This window comes from Cariama cristata, unplaced genomic scaffold, assembly GCF_000690535.1.
Source record: "Cariama cristata isolate BGI_N322 unplaced genomic scaffold, ASM69053v1 scaffold15007, whole genome shotgun sequence".
Classification (NCBI taxonomy): Eukaryota; Metazoa; Chordata; class Aves; order Cariamiformes; family Cariamidae; genus Cariama; species Cariama cristata.
Genome location: NW_009628481.1, coordinates 21271 through 41417, shown reverse-complemented (window position 1 = coordinate 41417; position 20147 = coordinate 21271). Strand labels below are relative to the sequence as shown.

The following is a 20147-nucleotide window of genomic DNA, read 5'->3' as shown; positions in this document are numbered from 1 at the left end:
CAAGAGCTAGAGGGCCTTGCACCATTGGACTGAAACATCCCCTCCCGTGCATTCTCCACTTAGAGCTGTAACAACCTGAATAACTTTAAAAACAGACACCATTCTCCCCAGAGCACTGGGCAAGTAGAGAAGTCAGGCAATGAGGGGCCACCAGTGATGCTGTAAATCATCTAATGGGAAGACACGTTTCTGGGGACCTTGGTACAGCAGCTCTGGCTCACCTTGTGTGTGAGTCTGCATGTCCCGGGCCAGCTCCATTGGCAGCACAGAGTTTACAAGCGTTGAGATGACTGCAGCATCCAAGTTGCACATGGCTCCAAAGCACTTCAACAGCAGCAGCCGTAACGGCACCCTGTGTTCCTGCAAAAACAATTTATTAGATGAAATGATGTCCCAGATGAAGGCTTACTCTAAGGCAGAGACATAACTGGCTAGAAGTTCCCACTGTTGGGAAGCCACAGATCCTCCCAGGGCAACAGTGAACCCAGAAGCTCTACCAGCTTTTAACAACAGATTTTTTTTTTTTGTTTTTTTTTTTTTTTTACACAATAATGTTCACAACTGGGCTGGCTACAGGTTGTTGGCATGTGTGGTCAGAGGGCATGCAGCAGCCAGAGCTCAGATCTGAAACACCCCACTTCATCCACTAAATATGATACAAATCAACAACCTATACTCATCTCCAGCAAACAGAGATTTAGTCTGCTGGGTAGCCAGGATTCTCTGAGCTCACCGAGGTTTTGTGAATGCTGCTCTGAAGGAGGTTTCCTGACAACACAATATTTGCAAACTCTCTTCAGCATGTGACGGTTAATGAACAGGATGGGAGCAGCTCCTCCACTGTGAAGCTGTCAGGTTTGTGCTGGGAGCAGAAGGTATAACCAGAAAGTTTTGGGTCGTGCAAGGATTCCAGCAAAGATGACGCCAACCTGCAGCCCCCACGCAAGAGCTCTGGTGTTGGGGTAACCTTCATACTCCAGTCTCAGCCAACAACTCCAAAGTTCAGAGAAGAGAAGTGAGCCAAGCCCTGGCACTGGACAGGACAGCAGCCAGGACAGGAGACCGAATTGTTCTCCACCTGGTCAGGCTTCCTTGAAATCCTGGTCAGAGAAGAGCAGGCAGTGAAAGCCAGCAGGCTCGATTATGCGCAGCCTGCCCTTCCACGGCTCTCAGATATGCTACAGCCCCCTGATGCTGAGCTCTGGGTTCAGACACAGAAGTGCCAAATGAAAGCTAAATGCCACAAGACTTGATGTGCTGTAGCTGGCGACTTAGGGACAAGACAGGGACAAGTTTCCACCCCCCCGCCCCGAGTCCTACAAGAGCATGTTCCAGGAAGGAGGGGGCAAAGCAATACCACATAGGCATTGAAGGCAAAAACTTCCATTTCTTCCTCTGAATACTGATTTCCTTCCTCACTCCCTAAGCTTCTACTCACAACCCACTTTCCTAAGCAAAGCTATTTACTAATGCACAGGAGTGCATCGATTAAAAGAGGAGCAGTCACAGCCTGTCAGCTTTCCCAAGGCATCCTCAGAAATCCTTCCTCTAGGTATTAGCGATGCCAATTCTGTCCCTCAATGGAGCTAATAAAAGCAGCAAGCTTTATCCTTCACAGTGCTAGCTACTGCTTCAAAGTCTAAAGCACCCTCTGCTCTTCCATACAACTCGCATTGACATTAGCCAGCATGCAAAAGGGATGTGCTGCAACTCCAACTAGTTCACAGAACCACCCCTAGATAGAGGGAACGTCTTACATATATTCATCATAGCGACCCTGCTCTTTTGTGTCTTCAGGGAAAACTCAAAGAGAGAGATCCAATGCATTCTGCCACCTTACCATCTGATAATACGCCACAAGGGACAGGACGGATTCAAACTCATTCTTCTTGCACATTTTCTTGCAAACTTCTGGGTCTGCATCTGTCTAATGAACAGGTCAGCCCAGTGGCACACTAAAGCAGTAAGGTGCCTGCTGCAGGGACCTTGAGGGAGGCCAGCTGCTTTCAGAGCTCAGTAGCCCCAGCCCAACCACCTCGCAGAGAAACTGAAGGCAAAGCACAAAGACAGCTCAAGAACCACTACCTGGCAGATTCTGCATCAAAGTGAATTCTTGAGAAACACCTCTGCCACACACCATGTCTTGGGCTGAAAACATCTAAAAGACCCATTATCTGAGCAGCACCTTGATAGGTGCATCATGCAGTTACGCAGGGCGGCTCCAGCACCGTTCCCATCCTGAGAAATATTGTACATCTCCCACCCCTAAATTATGAGGAAATGGTTGTACAAAATCCCTTTTTGCCTTGCCCTGTAGGCTCACAGCAAGGTGGCACAGGCCGTATGCGGAGTTACAAAGACGCTGGCATTTATTACGCAAAAAAAAAATAAAATCTGTTCTGCTTATGTCAGAACTGGAGAGGAACATAAAATAGGTGTCAGAGCAAACCCCACACTGGGACGTGTAACACAGGTCACTGCACTGAGCGGCAGCTCCCACATCATCACGCTCCCCATCCACAGATGGACTTGCAAGTGCTAGCGACAGTACTGGGACAGTATTTCCTACTGCTGCTCGCTATGGGGATGTACTTCTCCTGTACGCACTGATGTGGTGAGATACTTTATACTTGCTCACAACAATAGCTTTGAAGCTCACTTTCAAGACAACCAAAGAGTTTTCTTCACATTTAACGGTCCTCACCCCACAGGTACTTCCCAGCCACAGAGGACGTTTTAAATGGAAGACATTCTGTATGGGTGTAGGAGTGCAACAACACTCACAGCAAACCTAGAAGTTTTGACAGTTGGATGACAGTTTTTAGTTTTGGAGGTGAGGTTTTATATTCTCCTGTGATAGGTAAATACCACAGTTACGATGAGGAACAGTTCTATAACCCTTTTCAGAACAGCTTTGTGGAGTGGAAGGCAGTTCAAGAGCACTGCAAACATCAGACAGGAGGGCAGGGCTTCACATCAACAGTAAGGGATACACAAGAAACCTATGCCCCCCCAAACAGCAGATCTGATGGCAACACAGAGGCAAAGGAGGTCAGAAAAAAGGAACTTCACTGGAACTGTCTGCTCTGCCTATAAAGAGAGAAATTTCCTCACCAGGATGCGAAGCAGCTCCTCCAGGTAGCAGCAGATGACGTTCTCATCCTCATAGAGTGCCCAGCTGCGCTGCTGAGCATCGTCCTTGTGCCTGGCCAGATCTGCGAAGATCACCTCCAGCCGCTGCTCGTCGTGGCAGATCTGTCCTGAGGGCAGCCCCGCACTCAGATTCTGCACGATAGCAAAGCCACTGGTTAGTTGGGTCCTGACAGCTAGCTGTTGTTTGGGTGCCTGTTTCCTCTAATCTTTGTCTCGGGACTGGCAGTTGACCTCATTCAGTCAAGAGCTGGCAGCAAAAAGACAGCAAGTTTAAGACACATTATTTCAGCTCTCATACTTTTGGGTCCTCTACCTGCCTCCTTTCCATGCACAGCTAATGCAGTGAATGAATCAAAATAGGTGCCAGAACTGGTGCATGGTCAGAAAATCTTTAAACCCAAGCTGCTACCATCCTGCTGGAGCATTAGCTGCCTTCTGAGGATGCTGAAGAACCCAAGAAACCTCACTCAAACAAAGCTACACCCCTTTTTTCTTATTGCATTTAGTAACCTAAGGCTGACCCAGGAAAGCGTGGGAATTTGTACCTGGGTCTCTCCTAAATCACATAGTTGCAACCTCTTAGCACACATGCACAACACACACTTCCCCACTTCCCTTCGCAGCAAACCAAAGGGTGTTTGCTCAACACCACCGGTTGCCTGCCCACCCGCCCTGGGGAGGGCAAATGCTGCAGTAGGGGGAATGCTGATTTCCTACGAGACAGGAACTTAAGGCAAGAAGCCAACTCAGCTGACCACAGCCCTCTGCACATTTCAACACACTTAAAGGAAAACCTAAAATGCTTAGCCAGAATACGACGCTCAGCGCCAGCAGAACTCTCATTCACCCTTCCCATGGGGCAGTCAAACACACCACATCTTTCACAAAAGCAGCCCAGTGCGCCAAGAGCATGGGGCAACCCAACCTCACTGAACCCGAAGGTACTCTATTACCTCCCCACAGAATAAGTAAAATGCTGGTTTCCTTCTGGGTGCAGGCATCAGGCAGGTGTTCAGAAGTCCTTCAGAGGACAAACTGTAGACCCTGAAAATCATCCTGAGAATGGGGAAAGCCAAACCAGGCTGGCACAGGCCAGGACGGCTGCCAGGCAGCAGCTGAGCCCAGCTCCAGGCTCACCCCCAGTAAAACGGATGTGTCCCGGGACACAAAACCACCACACCGCACCCAGGAAGAAGTTCCCTTCACTGCCCCCTCCCTCCAGCCTGAAAGGGACAGATCTTCCTTTAATCCTTGACTCAGGAGCAAACGCTTGCATGGTACTCTACATGCCAACTGCTCAATACTAGGTCTACCATATTCTGCAGCGAGGACGGGAACAAATTCATCTTGGGCTGCTTTGGTTCTGCTTTCTTCCAAAGAGCAGAGCTCAACCACCATTCACAGCAGCTCTGAAGCTTGCAGTTATGATGCAGACTAAACTCAGCAAATCTGCACATACTCCTTTCTCAAATTGCTGTCATCTGCATGCCCACCACTTCCACCTCATACATAACACTTGCCATGAAGCCTTTGCTCTTCAGTTGTCTTTTCTACACCTTTCCTCTCTTTCTTGAAGGTAGTAGTCAGGTAGCAGTTAATCTGCCTCAAGAGCTGCCATGGTCTGCAATTTCAGATAAGCCTCTAGGACCTAAGTATACCGCATGAACTACCTGAATTTCCTGAAAGCAGGGCAAGAAGCGGGGACCAGCACATGGAACCAGGCTGACTACAGGTGATGAGCCCAGGCACCTTTAAGAGAGGTAAGGACTAATTTGCAGAAGAACTTAAATTATATACACAAGGGTTTGGCAGCATTGAGAATAAGCAGCAGAAAGTCAGCGACGTGGAAGAGAACAGAGCTGAGAAATTCAAACAACAGGGAAAACCCACTCACTGAGACCAAGCCCTTAGCAATTTTTGGATGAAGTTGTCTTGCAGCGTGCAGTGACAAGTCACCACCATTCAGTGTGAAAAGGCCTTTACAGCTACCAGCCAGGACACCCTGCTACTGCACAGCATCTTCTCCTCGAAACCTGGAGAAGACTTAGTCCTGTTCTGGCACAGCTCCTTCCAACAGGCCAGCTGTGAGGCCGGGGGCAGCAAGTCTTTAAAGCAGACCTTCACGTTACAAGCTGAGCAGAATGATTTTGTACAGAGACACAGGTCCATGTTTTGTGTCAGTGGCAATGCACACACAGTCGCACACCCACGATATGAGCGGCTGGTGCCACACCACACTGCCAACGGCAGGAGTGGCACCCTTCTTGCACACCTTCCACCCTCCAGACCTTTCTGGGAAAACCACTCCAGGTTTAACCGTAACATCTCATCTGCTTTATAGAGACAGAATTGTTAGTAATTTGCTTCGGGGTATTTGGGGTGTGAACTAATTAGGACTTCGATTCAGTGCTTCAATTATGTGATAAAAAAAGTATTATTCTTGTCACTGCTCATAATTATGTCGCTGACATAATTTTTGTCAGGCAGGTAACAAAGGAAGGAGCGTGCTGGTTTAACACAAGCCTCTGTACGCTCTTAAAATTTCAGGGAGCTGTGAATGGTCTAGCAGAAAACCAGGTAACCAGCTATGAGAGAAAATGGCAGTTTTCAGAAGCCGAGCACAAACACAAGACAATCTCCCACTGAATGGTGATTTATCACAGAAGCAAATATGTTACTTAAGAGACTTGCTTGGTCTTGCCATCTCCTCCTTTCTTTAGGAGGACCTACAACACTGCAGTGTCACCTGCCTGTCCTCGTGTGTCCCAGCTGCTCAGGAGAGGGTTCTCCATTTATGTACCTTAGTCGCCCTCCCCTCGCCAGAGCAGTGCAGGGCTGGTCCTACCTCAGTCCACTGCTGGGACGTCTTTTTGGATGAGCATTTTAACGAGTACTCGTTTTAATGATCACTCTATTCAGCCTCTTAGCACTAATCTGCTTCCTCCAATCCTTCATCTGCAGCCCTTACGACTCCATCAAGCATCAAGCTCCTAATGGACTTGGATGAGATCAATCCATTAACAAGCTCTTCAATCTGACCAATGTAACCACACCGCGCACCATTCGCAGCCCTCCCACCACCGGGGTCAGGTCTCTTCTTATTAAACATCTTGGCAGCTACTACAGCCTGCAGCCTCGTCATACGGTCATTTCCAGGAACCTGCCAGAGAGCTCATAAGCAGGAGGTGGTTTCAGTATTTCTAACACCACCACTTTGCATTATCTTGTTGCTTCATATAGTTCCCTCCACCCAGCCCAGCAGAACAAACTGCTGCTGGGATTTTGCTCCTCCCGAGTATCCCAAAACCATTTTGGGAACCTCAGCGCACCCACATTGCTCAGAGGTGGTCATGCCTGCTGTGCAAGCCCAGCTGACATCCTGCCGAGCTCTTCCTCACCCTCTCCCATGCTTCCCATCACCAAGCGTGCCATGGGTACTCGCATCTACCAGCAGTTTCCCTCCAGATGAGCCCAGATCTGCCTTGAATAAACCATATAGCAGGCTTTTACATGTATTTCAGGGAGACTGCTCTGGAAATTCCCCCCTCCTCTGTTCCCAGTACAGCACCGTCACGGCAGCACCATAAATACCAGTCAGCTAACACTGCTCTTGACACACGCAGACTGCCAGGCTCCTCGGCAGCCGCTAAACCAGATAAACATAGTGCAAGAGAGACGTCTGACTTCAGCTGAGCCAAACTTCCGAGGGCAGGCCTTTTACATGCACTCTTTTGGCAGCAGCACAGGTCTCCTCCTGGCTGGGCACCCCAGGGACACAGCCCCGTGGCAGGGCAGGTCGGCTCTGCAGGGAGGCAATGCCTGCCCCGCACAGACCTGCGGGCTGTCACGGGGAGAGAGGAGCACTTGGCTTTTGACCACTACGATAGCTATGCTTCAGTAAGGTCTCTGCAGCCTTCACTTTTCAGGTGTGCCAGCCATCTGCAGCCCCGTGTACAGTTTTTCTCCGCGTATGTATTCAGCAGCAGCTCTTCTCTGGATGAGCGTGGCCCATCTACAGATGAACTGAGATGGCTGCGTGTGAAGACTCTGGCATAGACCATCATAAAGGCTCCTCTAGAAATTAGTGAGCAAAGGACTTGCCTAAGCACTAATGCATTCCTCCCACCCTCCAGATTCACTTTTGTTACAGTATTTCACTAAGGAGGAGCCCTACATAGGCAGGCTAACAGCCCAGCCAAAGGACCCAGCCTTGCAAGCCCTCACCTTGCTGACCTTCCCATTGTCCCAGGCGAGCAGAGGGACAAAGCTCCCGCAGGGAGAAGCTGCGTCCCAGAGCAGCATTTGTGTCTTTTCAAAAGCAAGTCTCCTTTAAGCAAAGCCGAATCAATGAATGAATGGGAACCACACGTGAGAGGCAGCCCATATGGGTTCAGGGGAAGGAGAATGAACTCGGCCACATTAGCCATGAGGTTTGTCAGGGCTTGTTGGGGACAACAGGCAGCCACCAGACCCTGGTGATGGGCAGCTGGGAGCAGGTCACAGCCCAGCACTACAAGGGAAACCCCCTCCAGAAATACGTCACCTCCCACAGCAACTTCCTAACTTGTTCCTCCATCTCCAACACATCCAAGAACTGTTCGACCCCACCTAGCAGCCTGGACTGATTTATAAGACCAAACCGAACTACACACCTTTGTCAGCAGTTTTCAAGTTTAAATTTAAGGCAACCAGAGATGAGTGAGTCACAAGTGCAACACAGCAATGCTAATTTAATAAAAAGCAGATAAGTGATTTCTAATTGCTCACTCTCAAGGTATAGCTAGCTTGTGTATCAGGCAATTTTGCTTGCCTCACACTCAGTTCAATAAATCCTCAAATCGACCTCCCTAGACAAGACATCTATGATACTACCCCATCCTCACAGATGGGAGATAATTCAGCAGAGCTGAAGGCAATCACATATCACCAATACATACTAATCCAAGTGATTCTCCAGATGCTTGAAAACCAGGCAGAATCTGTATTATCTTTAGTTACCTCCAAATTTCAGACGAGTTCCCACAAAAGCCAGCTCCAGTTTAGATGGCCACTGCAGCAATGCCTTCAAAAAGAGACTTCATTTCTCTTTGCGCATGTTGCCCAGTCACCGTGCCACTGATCAGGAATCAGCTCAAGGACAAGAAGAAGGCCCATGTCCTTAAGGCCAGGCCAAATCCTGACATGGGGAAGCCAACTCAGCATGTTTGCTCCTGCAGATCAGGTTTCCCCAAGTAGTATGGTACCTCTGAAGCATCCTTCCTAAGGTGTGAGCCCCTCAGCATCCTCCTTGTCTTTGCTGTTCCCCAGCGTAGCCTCATATTACCTCTCTGAAAGCAGGAGCATGATGCTGTGCCAGCAAAAAGGTCTTTTGCTCTCTTGAAAACACATGCCTGGGCAGATTCCACGCTGGAGGAGCAGCAAGGCAAATACAAGGGAAGTGCCACTGCAATTCAGCCTTCAGAAGGCTGGGGATAGGAGCGAGGTAATGGATTCTTGGATTGATTTAGTAAACCAGTGATCTCACTTCAAATTAAGACTGGAATAGGAATAGAAAGGCTATAGCTAATTAAAGAACATGATACAAAAGGTTGAAGCAGCTATGATATCTACTACGAGCAGACCAAAGCTTTAATTCAAAGCTGATCTTGCTCTGTTTTAGGGGGTGGAAGAAAAACCTTGAAAAATATGCTAAAGAAGAATTGAACACATATTTGCATGGATTGGGGTGTAGAGGGATTTCAGAAGTTACAAATAAAAAAAAAAGCAAGCCCTTGACCTAGAACTGACAACTCAGCAACAATTGTACATGGAAACCCCTGAGACTGTGGAACGATTTGCTATAATGAACAACACAAAGTCAACAATAATAATTTGTACCATTAAACTACACTAGTGAAGCTACAGCAGTACAGCCACCCCACAACTACACATGACTGCCCTTTCAACTGTTAGTGCTGGTCTTCTACACCAGGTGAACATCATCATCTGGGACCAGGCCCCTACAATATCTGCAGAGCTACATCTGCTGGGTGGGACGCGGAGGAAAAACACACCTCACAACCACAACATTTACACCTGTGCACTGTGCAAGCCCACCCAGGCTCTCCTGAAAGCAGCACCACTCAAGATAGGTATGATGAGGTATCATGAGATGGGACAGTACCGGGCATTTTTAAGTCCCGTGGATGTCCTAGATGATAGATAATGTACCAGTTACAAGTAGATCCGTACTCGTCCCTGCACCAGCATCAGAATTTCTTCCCATCTTTTTCAGGCTGGTCTGTAGCAATGGCCATGAAATTGAGGTTTTCAAATCCCCTCTGCAGAAACCTGGCACTAAATGACTGCTGTGGAATTAAGCTTATTGCATCCCAAGAACAGGTATTAAAGATAAAAATAATATTCAAATCTTGTCCAAGGTCCAAATAACAGAAAACTGAACTTCTTAGCATGCAAGTCAGAGCCAGAACATTTGCTTGAAGCAGCTAAATTTTTTTGCTGAATCTAGATCCCACATTGACACAGTATTGTTATTGAAGTAGGAAGCAATTAACTGCTGGGTTATGGCCACAAACTGAGACTTGATGACTGCTTATAGGACCCTCTATTTAGTGCAGACAGTTAACCAGATTACAATTTGATCTAAAATTTGAATGCCATTAGTTTTCCATATTCAAATGCCTCTGAACAGTTCATTATAATCTTGCCATTAGCAATGGAACTCCAATCTTAGATGTTTATATGAAGCATACTCCTCAGGGCTGTATTTAGCAAGTGGGAGCTGAAATTTATTATCCCTCCAACTAAAGAGGAGGGCTGCCCAGGTGCACTTTGCCATTTCAATGACTGCTGCAAGAAGCATCCTTTTATTCCCCTCTCTGCATGTCTGCAGCAGAGGAAGGAAGAATATACAATGATTTTGGCATAAGGTTTATTTAAAACAAGCTAAAGATGTTCAAGCCACTTCCTCCAGTGGCTGAAAAACTACTCTTCAATGGTCTTTAAAAAAAGCAAGGTTGAGGCGTTTGTTATGGAATAGAGAGGTTTACATCTACAGAAAACTAGTTTTCATTACTTTGGTGAAAGATCAGACCAGACATATAGAAGTTTTGGCTTCTTCATCGTCAAGAGAGACAAGAATCCATTCAGATTTATAGTATGCGTAGGCATGCTGAATCTACACAGAGGACATGCAGCACCGTAGAAGAAAACAAGTTTTTATATATATATATAAAATGGTTGTATAAAAAAGATTTCTATACAGAAGCACTTATTGCAAAGGCTCCATTTCCCTCTGCTTCTGTTTGTCATGTTCATAACAGAAAGTACCTCTTTAAAAAGTCACTATTCATTTCTTTCTCTGATTTTATGCTGCCACAATGGTTCTTTGTGAGCTTTCACAATCAGCAGTCAACAGCTCATGTCAAAGCTTTCTCAGCGTGCCTCAAGTCCTGCTGCATCCGTTCCCACCACTGCTTTGTCACCAGTGCTGTCCCTGGGACCTGGAAGGTTGTCATCTCCCACCCAATGTGCTCATGTGGTTCAATTCACTGCCATCCATCTCATCACCCTCTTCCCAAACCACAGTCTCATCTGAGACACACACCCCTCCACCACAGCCTACCAGTGCTTCCCAGCACCAAGGGCCCTTTCAGCTGGTTGCACCTCTCACCGCCAGCAACAAACTCAAGGTTATGTCATACATCTGCAGCTCATTTGGGGAATAAACTCACTTGTTTTCCACTTACCTGCTACCAGTACATGGACCTGGTTTAAACCCCTGGTTCCCTTGGCTAGACATTTACCCCCATCTAGCACCTCTCCCCTTTCCTCTGGGTTCTCACTGCACTTCTCATCCCAAACGTTAGGAGAGCTCATTAAGCTTGCAACACCTTCTGCCAGATGCTAGGAGGTGGTTTGCAGCAGCCCGCCGGCCTGGCCCCACGCACATTACCTTACTCTCCACCACAGAGATGAGAATCTGCTCCATGATGCTGCTGGTTACTGGGATGGAGGTCTGGATGTGGCCGATGACCACGCCAATGGCCACACGAGACAGCTCGTAGCTGAGGTGGGTGTTCCTGCGCACCAGCTCGATCAGTTCGGCACCTATCGTCTTGGGCACGGATGCCACCAGACCACTGGGTTCTGGTGGCACCGGCTCCACCGCAGCCGCCTTCCTATCCTCCAGGCAGAGGGAGTTGAAGGCATCCAGGCTTGCAGGGGTGGCTGGGGCAGCTTTCTTCACCTGAGAAATCTTCTCACCATCCACAGTGTGGGACCTCTGGGTCCCACCTTCAGCTGGCAGTGCAGGGGCAGCCCTCTTGGTCTGGGGAGATTTGCTGGCCCCATCCTTTGGGGAAGTCCCATAGCGGGAGTGGGCCACAGAGCCGGTGTCCAAATTGCGTGTTATCGTGGTGTGGACGCTCCGGCTTGGGACAGGGGGTGGGGTGTTGGCAGGACTGGAGGTGGCCGTTGGCAGAGCGGTCTCTGACGCAGAAGAAGCGGTGTACAAGGTATCCAGGGATGTCGTGCTTATAGAGGAGGCACTAGAAGCTGACCCAGGGATAATTTCAACAGAGTCTGAAAGGGAACAATTAAAAATGCCTTAGCAACAACATCAAAGGAAAAAAGAAAAAAACAAATTGCTACAGCGTAGTCCATTAAAAGGCTCATTGTGCATGCCACCAGAGCAGTTTAACTCCTCTTTCTGCCTCACTTATCTCAAAGCAAAATTGTACCAGTTCTCTCTGGAGCATTCCCACACAATCACCTCTTTAGAAAGGGGAAAACTACTCTATTGAGATGAATACCCTTCAAAGGGCTTAGTGTTTTACGAAAGGGAAGGGAGAGAGGGAGAGACAGGACTAAGGGACAGAAAAGTCTTTTGCCCCTAGCTTAGCAAGGGCCTTTTTCTGTGTTCAGAATCTAAGCCCTCACTTTTGAATGACGGTGCCTGAGAATTGCAAGACACCGAAGGCTTCACACGCCAGCCCGCACCTCTCTTGCACGCACCTCACTGACTGCACAACACTGTTAGCACCGACAGAGAGGAAACATTTGGCTGACAACGCCTCTAGTCTCTCCCTTTCAGCACTCTCCAACATTTGATCACAAGCCCTGCAAGCACCCATCGCTTTCACAAGCCTCCACTTATCTGCTCCACTGTATTTCTCCCCCTGCCCCTAGTTTTCACTAGCTCTAGCAGTGGTAGCTGTCCCACCTTCAAAGGAAAAAAGTCCACTACAAGCAAAGAGATGTTAAGATTTTTCTTTCCTTTAACCTGGTCCAATGCATAGTTTTGGTAAACGTTACCCGTTAGTTTCTAGGGGGCAAAGACGTATCCAAGTTCTTCGCTGACTATGAAAACAGTTACTCAGGCAAACACTGGGCTACCTTCATCTAGGGCTTCACGAGAGCAGCTGGTGTTAGTGCTGGAAGAGAAGGAGCACACACGGGGAGCCCAACTCTCAGGGAAGGCAGTTTCCCCCACACCAAAGGAAGGGCCGGTCGCACAGACATGTGAAATGCCTTTGCTGCACCTCTGCAGGCAACTCCAACCCTTCCTGCCCTGTTGGTCCTGGGAGCCCTCCAGTACTCCATGCACCACTCCACCCCAAGGCAAGCACAAGCTAAGCAGAAAAACAGGGCCCTACCTTCCCACAGGGGCTTGGCATCCCTCTTTTTACTTCTTCCTCCTCCATCTCCTTGCAGAGGAGCATTCATGAATCATAGCTCCCACCATGCTTCATTAAATCAACATAATGAGTTGAAGGAAACCGACCTTTGCAAACCCCCACGACCACAGTGAAAAATGGCTCAATTCCATTAAGTACCATTAAGTAAGCTGGTGCCAGCCCCAAGTTTCAATTAACTACCTGCAAGTCAACAGCTCTGCCCTGTTCCTCACAAGGGGACATGCGTGGGCTTGAGATAGGCTGTGTGTCACTTACAGCATGACTGTCACAGCACAGGAGAGCACTTGGGGAAGCTGACAGCAACTTGGCGGGATGACCACTGCCTCTGCCAGCCCAACTGCACTGAAGATGGAGAAGCTCCTGCCTCAGCCCCATGGTCCTGCTTTGAAGTGGTCCTGACTAGCTCCTCCTCTGCCCATGGGCAGCACATAGGCTGCTGTGCCCTTGGCATTATTGCTGCTCCTTACAGGCACCAGCCACCAATTTTATGGAAATCCCATCTGAGCACTGTACAAAGAAAGCACCCAACAGACTGGGAGCCAAAAGCAAGAGTTGAGCCTGTCCTAAAAGCGCTACCAGTGAGCTCCCGCTGGTGAACCACCACACTCTGCACTGCCAGGGACAACTACCTCTGCCTTGCTGGGAGATGACCATGGTGTCTGGGGGAAAAAAAAAACCACCCACAAGGATCCTAAATCACCAAGGTTGTGCACTGGACAGACTAGCCTAGTTTGCTCCTCGGAGAGCACATTTCCCAGGGCCACTGTCACTGGAGGACTGAGAGGATGCTGTACCTGGCACCCATCCACAGCTGCCATGCTCCCCAGGCCCTCCCAGACCAGAGAGGGCTTGAAGAAGCATTGACCACCACCTCATGATCATTAGCATTAAAACCTATAGGAATTTAGGATATGTATAAGGATGCTCTTCTAAGCACAAAGCAAAAGCATCCGGGCACCATGACCGTTACATCACCCAGCATCCGTTTCATGCCTGAGATCTGGAAAGCAATTTGTCCTTACTTTTAACAGGAGCAGCAATCTGTGCGTTCTTGCGTTTCTCTGGAGGTGGGGGGGTGATAGGAGCAGCACGCCGGGGCTGTGGTGGGATCTATAAGGAAAGATTTCAGAGCAATCAAAGGAGGTTGACAATAAAGACATTCTCTGTTATGAAACCTTCTTTCTCACGTGCATGTGTAGATTTGTCCTTACATCTCTCTCATCATTTGGGGAAGTTTTCTCAGGAGGACAGATATTAACAGGCGGCTTCCTAGAAGAACAAAGCAGGACTCAAGCCGGCTTCATCCCCTCCCTGTGACAGGCAAAGCAGCTCTTGTTTAATTGCTGCGTTCAGCACCACACAGCATACATGTTGTGTAGACCTGTCAAGCATTTACTCCTCCTTTATTCCAAATGCAATCCCACACACTCACCGTGTCTCCACATTACTCTCAATAGCTCCACAGAGGCTGCAAACAGAACGCGTATTTAGACACTCTTCTGGAGAGATCCATTACATCAGCTACAAATACCCTTGCAGAAAGACAAAGCCAAGGACTGGAGACATGTAAATGCCTTTTCCATGCTTTCAGAGCTATTTCTGCTCATGCAGGGAAAAAATAGGGCTAGACCCTCTGTGCAATCCTACACTACCTATAGCAAGACCCATCAGGAAAAGCTTTTGCCAGGGAGTTGCATTAACTCTTCGCATCTGGGGTTTCTCCGGTAAGTCTCCTCTGCTAGGAATGCTGAGCCAGCAGCATACAAGCCCCAGACAGAGATTCCTACCCTTTTTCCTGGTGGATCGCAACACCATGATCACCGACATTACTTTCACCCAGAATTACTGGTGAGATGTAACCTCAGGGTCAACGTCTGATCAGTAGGACACCACTGAACACAGCAGCCAAGCTAGACGGGAGCACGTTGCATCAATACTCTAATCCTCACATCCCAGCGGCTCAGGGCCAAGAGACTCGGTCCGGGGTCTCTTGGGGCTTCTGCGATTCAAAGCCTGCTGCCTGAAACATGCCTCTGTTTTTATGGGATATTGCAATTGCTGCCTGCAGCAAAACTGCCCAGGGCAGCACAGGAAGGGAAAGGAGGTGATAGCCTGAATGCCTCAGGTAGCCCATCTGAAGCCAGCTGGAATCGAGAGAGACATTCAGGCCTTCACACAGTGCCAATTTTCCAGGTTTGTTTAGCCCTGGAAGAGAAATTTTGCTGTGATTTGTCAGTGCTGACCAGCCCTATAAGACAACACAGAGCTCTGCCAGTCCCTGCAGTGAAAAACTGAGACAGGCCCTGAAAGTTCTCTATCTTAAACAGTTCAGAACAAGGAGAATGAAAGATGTACTTTTTTTTTTTTTTGCCTGGATCCAGGAAGGGCAGAAACCTCCTCTGAGCAAAGATACTCCTGTAAGTATGACACCTTCAGGAACCACCTCAAATGTTCAAGACTCAATGCCAAAAGCTGACAATACGGTGTTTGAGCCCATGTCTGGACCCTACCAGACAAGTGAAGACACAGCAGTTTGCGCAGCTTACAGAGACCTTTAAAAAGGGATCTCTTGGTCTCTTTCTCCCACTCAACACCTGATACATCCAACCTTTTACTATGTCACGTAACAATTCACTTCTTTACAAGGGCCTTCAGCTGGTGGATTAGTATGAGATACTGCTGCAGACTCCCAGCCTGAGCTCTTCTGCTCTTGTCAATCCACCCCACATTGTTCTCTGGGTAAAACGCTATACGATACTGGCATACAGCTTCAAAAATTATCTCTGTCCATCCAAAAAGAGACTGCACAGCTGAGAGAGGCCAAACAGATCAGGAGGACTCTCTGCATCGTGTGGCTGGAAGGCTGGTCCCAAATCCGGAAAGCTCAGCTGTGCTAAAAGCAGAGCCCTCTCTGCAGAGCGATGGAGCTAACAGCACGAGTCGGAGCTGCTTGGCACGGCATGGCCACAATTACCAAAGCAGCAGGATTTAGCAGACAGGCAGGCTCAGAGCTTAGAGCAGCCGCGTGACATTACTTGGAGATAGCTAGGGTTGGGTCATTCTGGAGTATTTCCATGGCTTTATTAGCCCTTCCAAATTTACCATGCAAGTTTAACACAGCTATTACAGGCTAGTGCTTAAATTAATAGATGTACAGCTAATGTTAGCTCAGAGCTCTGCCAGCCTCATTTAGGTGGCCACGCACCACAGTCCAGGCAGCTGTGATGGGAAAGTGAAGCATCACATGAATTTCCCCATGCTGATGCCTGCCCAAGCTGTGAGCTGCCGCATGGTCAGGATTCACGAGGGGTAACTGATGGCCATCCCCTCCCTCCGCCCCACATCCCAGCCGCTGTGTGGGGCCAAGAGGAGAATGTATGACACCAAAACCCCCACGAGGGAAGGGGAGGAAAGGGGAGAAAACATCCTCTGGACAGCTGCCGTGGGAAAGGTGACCATGCAGGAGTCCCTGCAGCTCAGAACCCTCCTGTCCAGAGGGTAAGAGAGGAGGGACCTTACCAAGGGAAGGTGCTTCAGAGAGAAGCACCTACACACGTGTTGAATGCCTCCCTTTCCCCAGGTCTCTACAAGGGGGCTGTGAACTTCACCAAATCCACAGATTTTACACACGTGCTTCCTCTCCTTTTCCATTTTGCACGGACTGCTAGCAGAGGCTCTGCTCCCTGCACTGAGATGAGACCTGACTCAACCACAACAGTCCCATCCCCTTCCCTGCCAGGCAGGCAGAGACGACCACCACTCCCTTCAACTCCTGGGAATAATGTTATTATAGTAGGAACCTTTAAACAGGAAAACAAACCCAAACACACACACAAACAAAACAAAAAAACAAACCAACAATCCTCCGCCCACCACCTTCTCTAGGCAAACTCTGCCAAGCTAGACACACTGGTCTGTAGCAAAGGCTTCTGGAGACGAGCATCACAAACCCATTGAGCATGTACAAATGCAGCAGACTACGACTAAAATACTCTGCAAGCCTAACCTCCTCCCTTGGCAGCTGGCACATAACTGCCCCAGCTTCCCACCTTATGCTAACTATGGAGGAGCTGAAGAGAGGGTCAGCACAGGTGCTATCACCAAGTGCTTCAACCAGTTCAGCCCTGGGAGCAAAGTCACCCACAGGAAATTTGCACCTCAAATTTTGCTTAAATTTTCAGTTGCAAACATTGAACGCACCCAAAAATCCCAAGCAGTGAAAAGCACACCCCAAGACCTCTGCTTCTCTGGACTTAGTGAGAAAGTTTAGATTTCAGTAGGTCTCCTCTTAGGCAGCTGCATAACCAGTGGAAGCAAGCAATGCTGCTTCCTCCATTTTGTATTTTCAAAGCACGCAGGAAATCCCTCAACTGAGCTGTTAAAATCTCAAGGAGCCCTTTCAGCACAGGGCTAAGCTTGAAGCTCTTCGACTGCATCCTCAGTGCCACCCAGACAGAAATGGTTCTTTGTCCACCAAGGAAACTATCTTGCTCCTTTTTGGCAAGCGATCAAACCACAGACCAGACAAAGATGGGGAATCGACATGGAGAATGGGCCGTCAGGTGCTCCATTCGCTTAGCCCATAATGCACAGGCTTGAGAATGGAGCTGGTTTGGTTGCCCAGAAAACGAATACCAAGGAGAAAAAAAGGGGGGTTGTAGGGATTGCTGTGTTCTGCATGAGCCAGAGCTACCTTTCATCTCTGCAGACTCGCAGTTCTTCAAGTGTAAAACAAGCCGGATCTGCTAGGAGTGACAGTGTATCAGTACCTTATAAACACTGCCTCCAAACACTTACCTCAGACAGATGAAGAAAAACTACAGTGCACATGTTCTTCTGTAGGAGAAAAAAAATAAATCTCTGTGCTCATCCTTGCTTGGCACCTTTAGCCCTAACATCCAGCTATACCTACACAGTGTGATCGGCCACATCATTCATGCCCACAACTGCTGCATCCGTCCTGGGCTACTTCTTTGAAGCCTCGCTGGCGCCACACAGTAACCTTGGAACTGTGTGCCGCCAAGATAAAAAAAAAAAAGTGCTCTAAATCATATTTCCTGCAATTTATCTGTAATTCATGACGACAAGCAACATTCAGACAAAGCAGGATCTTTGGGTTTTTTATGTTTTGTGTAGTAAAAATAGGCAGCCACAGCAGATAAAATGCTTAAGGACCAAAGATCTTGTTGTACAGATTTAACAAGGGGGAAACAAAGAAGCTCTGAGTACTCGGAGGGAGTTCTGCTGCTCACGTCAAAACTGTTTTTCAAAGTATTCTCTGGGGAGCTTGCAACCCTTTTAGAAAGTTATCAAGAGATAGTCACACAATAGAGTGGATCTCACATGTCACCATAAAACCATGGACCCTTAAGGATCCAAAAAAAGCATCCCAAGTGTAAACAGCAGAGAGACTATTCCAGACTTCTTACATGGAGACAGCATCAATTTACACTGTAGTAATCCCAGGTAAGCAGCACAAACACTTGATTTGTTACTTCCACTGCAAAGGCATTTTATTAAACAGGACAAGCGATGTCATACCACTAAAGAAGGAACCCAGAAGGTGTCCAGCCACTGTTACCTGATAGGGACCTTCATCCTCCTCTTCAAATTCAGTGTTTGGAAGACTGTGATGTCGCTCATATCCTGTCCGGCACACCCCGTTGGGCTGCCGTGCCACATCCAGATGGTGATCGCTGGAGGACTGCGTCATAACCATCCCCTGCGGGGTGGGAGAGTGACCTTTGCGGGACACGGTCTCCTTCCGGTGATGGATCAGTTTTCTGAAACAGAATGACAACATCAGGAACAGCAAAGCTAAAGGAAGGGAGCGACCGTGCTGCAACATTTAAACGATATTTTTAAATGATTTATTGCATTTGGGCTATATATACCAGAAAGGGTTACATTACTCCAAACACCAACTCTGGTTTCATTAGCAACTAAGGAAGCACTTCTGGGCAAGGAAGGAAGAGGCTTTGCAAGAGCCCATGATTTATTCATCAGTTCGCTGGAGAAAAATGCCTCTTCCTCGGGGGAGAGTCACATATTGCATTGCAAGCTTCAGAAATTGCCTGCACTTTAGAATAGCTGTTCAGCTGAGATTAAACCAGCATGCCTCAGCACAGAGTGTGAGGTGTCAGAGAAAAACAAAAATTCTCCTCACAAGCAATTATTTGAGAACATATTAAGGACCTTTTGCCACATGCCAACAACCTCTACAATTCCTGGCTGCTAGAGATGAGAAAATGCATCCGGAAAGGTTTTGGATTTCTCCTCCAAGTCTACAATGCAGCTGAGAGTTTCCTCTTCTTTACATGCACAGGGATAGAGGGGCAAGACCAAAGCGCTGCTTTGTTGGACACTGTTCACAGGAGGAGGAGCATCGGCTCAAACGCTGGTAAGCTCTCTGAGTGCATCAGCACTTTGCAGCACAGGGACTCAACTCAGTGATGTCCAACTTGACCCCCAAGAACAGAAAAGAGACAAGCATCACATGCTGACCACCCTCCACCCCCCAGCTCTCCCAGACATCCATCATACTTACTGGAGGACGTCTCTCTGCTCCAGGTTGTACTTTCCCCCATTCTTCATGGCTGCATTGTGCACAGCCTCAATGGCACGGTCAATAGACTGGAGAACCACATCTTGCTCCAGCACCTGAGAAACACAACATCCCACATGTTACTGCACTGCTTCAGCTGCGGTTCTTTTGCACGAGAGCTTACAACAGGAGAGGTCACAGCACAGGAAACCCCCAGAGCAGGCACCACACAAGCCAAATGGCCAACAAACAGCTCCCAGAGCCAGAACCGCATCTCAGCACCATCTCACTTTTCCCTCCTTCCTCCAGAGGAAACATATTTGAAGCCGTGCTTCAAACTGAGTCTGCCCATTCAAGGTTTACAGTTGGAAAAGAAAGTCATTGTTAGAAACACCAAAGTCCAATGATCTCTACACGAAGAGCAGGGACAGAGCTTCAGGACCATGCAGCAGCCTTGAATATTCAGTCTGCTCCAGGGAGCTTTCAAGATCCCACTGCAAAGCCCAGCTTATCCCAAGCTCAATTATTTCTGCTCTTGCTGCCCTGTTGTGGGAGCAAATAGATAGCTGTGAATGTTACAAACAGAGTTGAAATCTGGTGGTCTTCAGAGTCTGTTGGCTCTGGGTTTGCATTTTTGCTCGCTTTTTTTCTTGATGGTTTTTATACTTGTTTTGCAACTTGAAGTGCCTTTTCCAGATCTCCACCCAAACTGTCATAGCAACATTTATTCCTCCTGCCAGCCAGTTTAGCAC

At 48.2% G+C, this 20147-nt stretch overlaps 1 protein-coding gene across 1 annotated transcript in view; it reads right to left on the bottom strand.

The window, feature by feature from the left end:
* NCKIPSD (NCK interacting protein with SH3 domain) overlaps positions 1 to 19511 on the bottom strand; it is a gene marked incomplete at its 5' end in the record, with an annotated part of 30737 nt that extends 11226 nt beyond the window's left edge. The window contains 7 exons of the mRNA XM_009704841.1: positions 222 to 360; positions 1841 to 1927; positions 3115 to 3285; positions 11108 to 11736; positions 13874 to 13961; positions 18433 to 18634; positions 19399 to 19511. Of these exons, the coding sequence (XP_009703143.1) occupies positions 222 to 360; positions 1841 to 1927; positions 3115 to 3285; positions 11108 to 11736; positions 13874 to 13961; positions 18433 to 18634; positions 19399 to 19511 (1429 nt within the window). The remainder of the gene's footprint in view (positions 1 to 221; positions 361 to 1840; positions 1928 to 3114; positions 3286 to 11107; positions 11737 to 13873; positions 13962 to 18432; positions 18635 to 19398) is intronic.
* Positions 19512 to 20147: the final 636 nt, after the last annotated feature.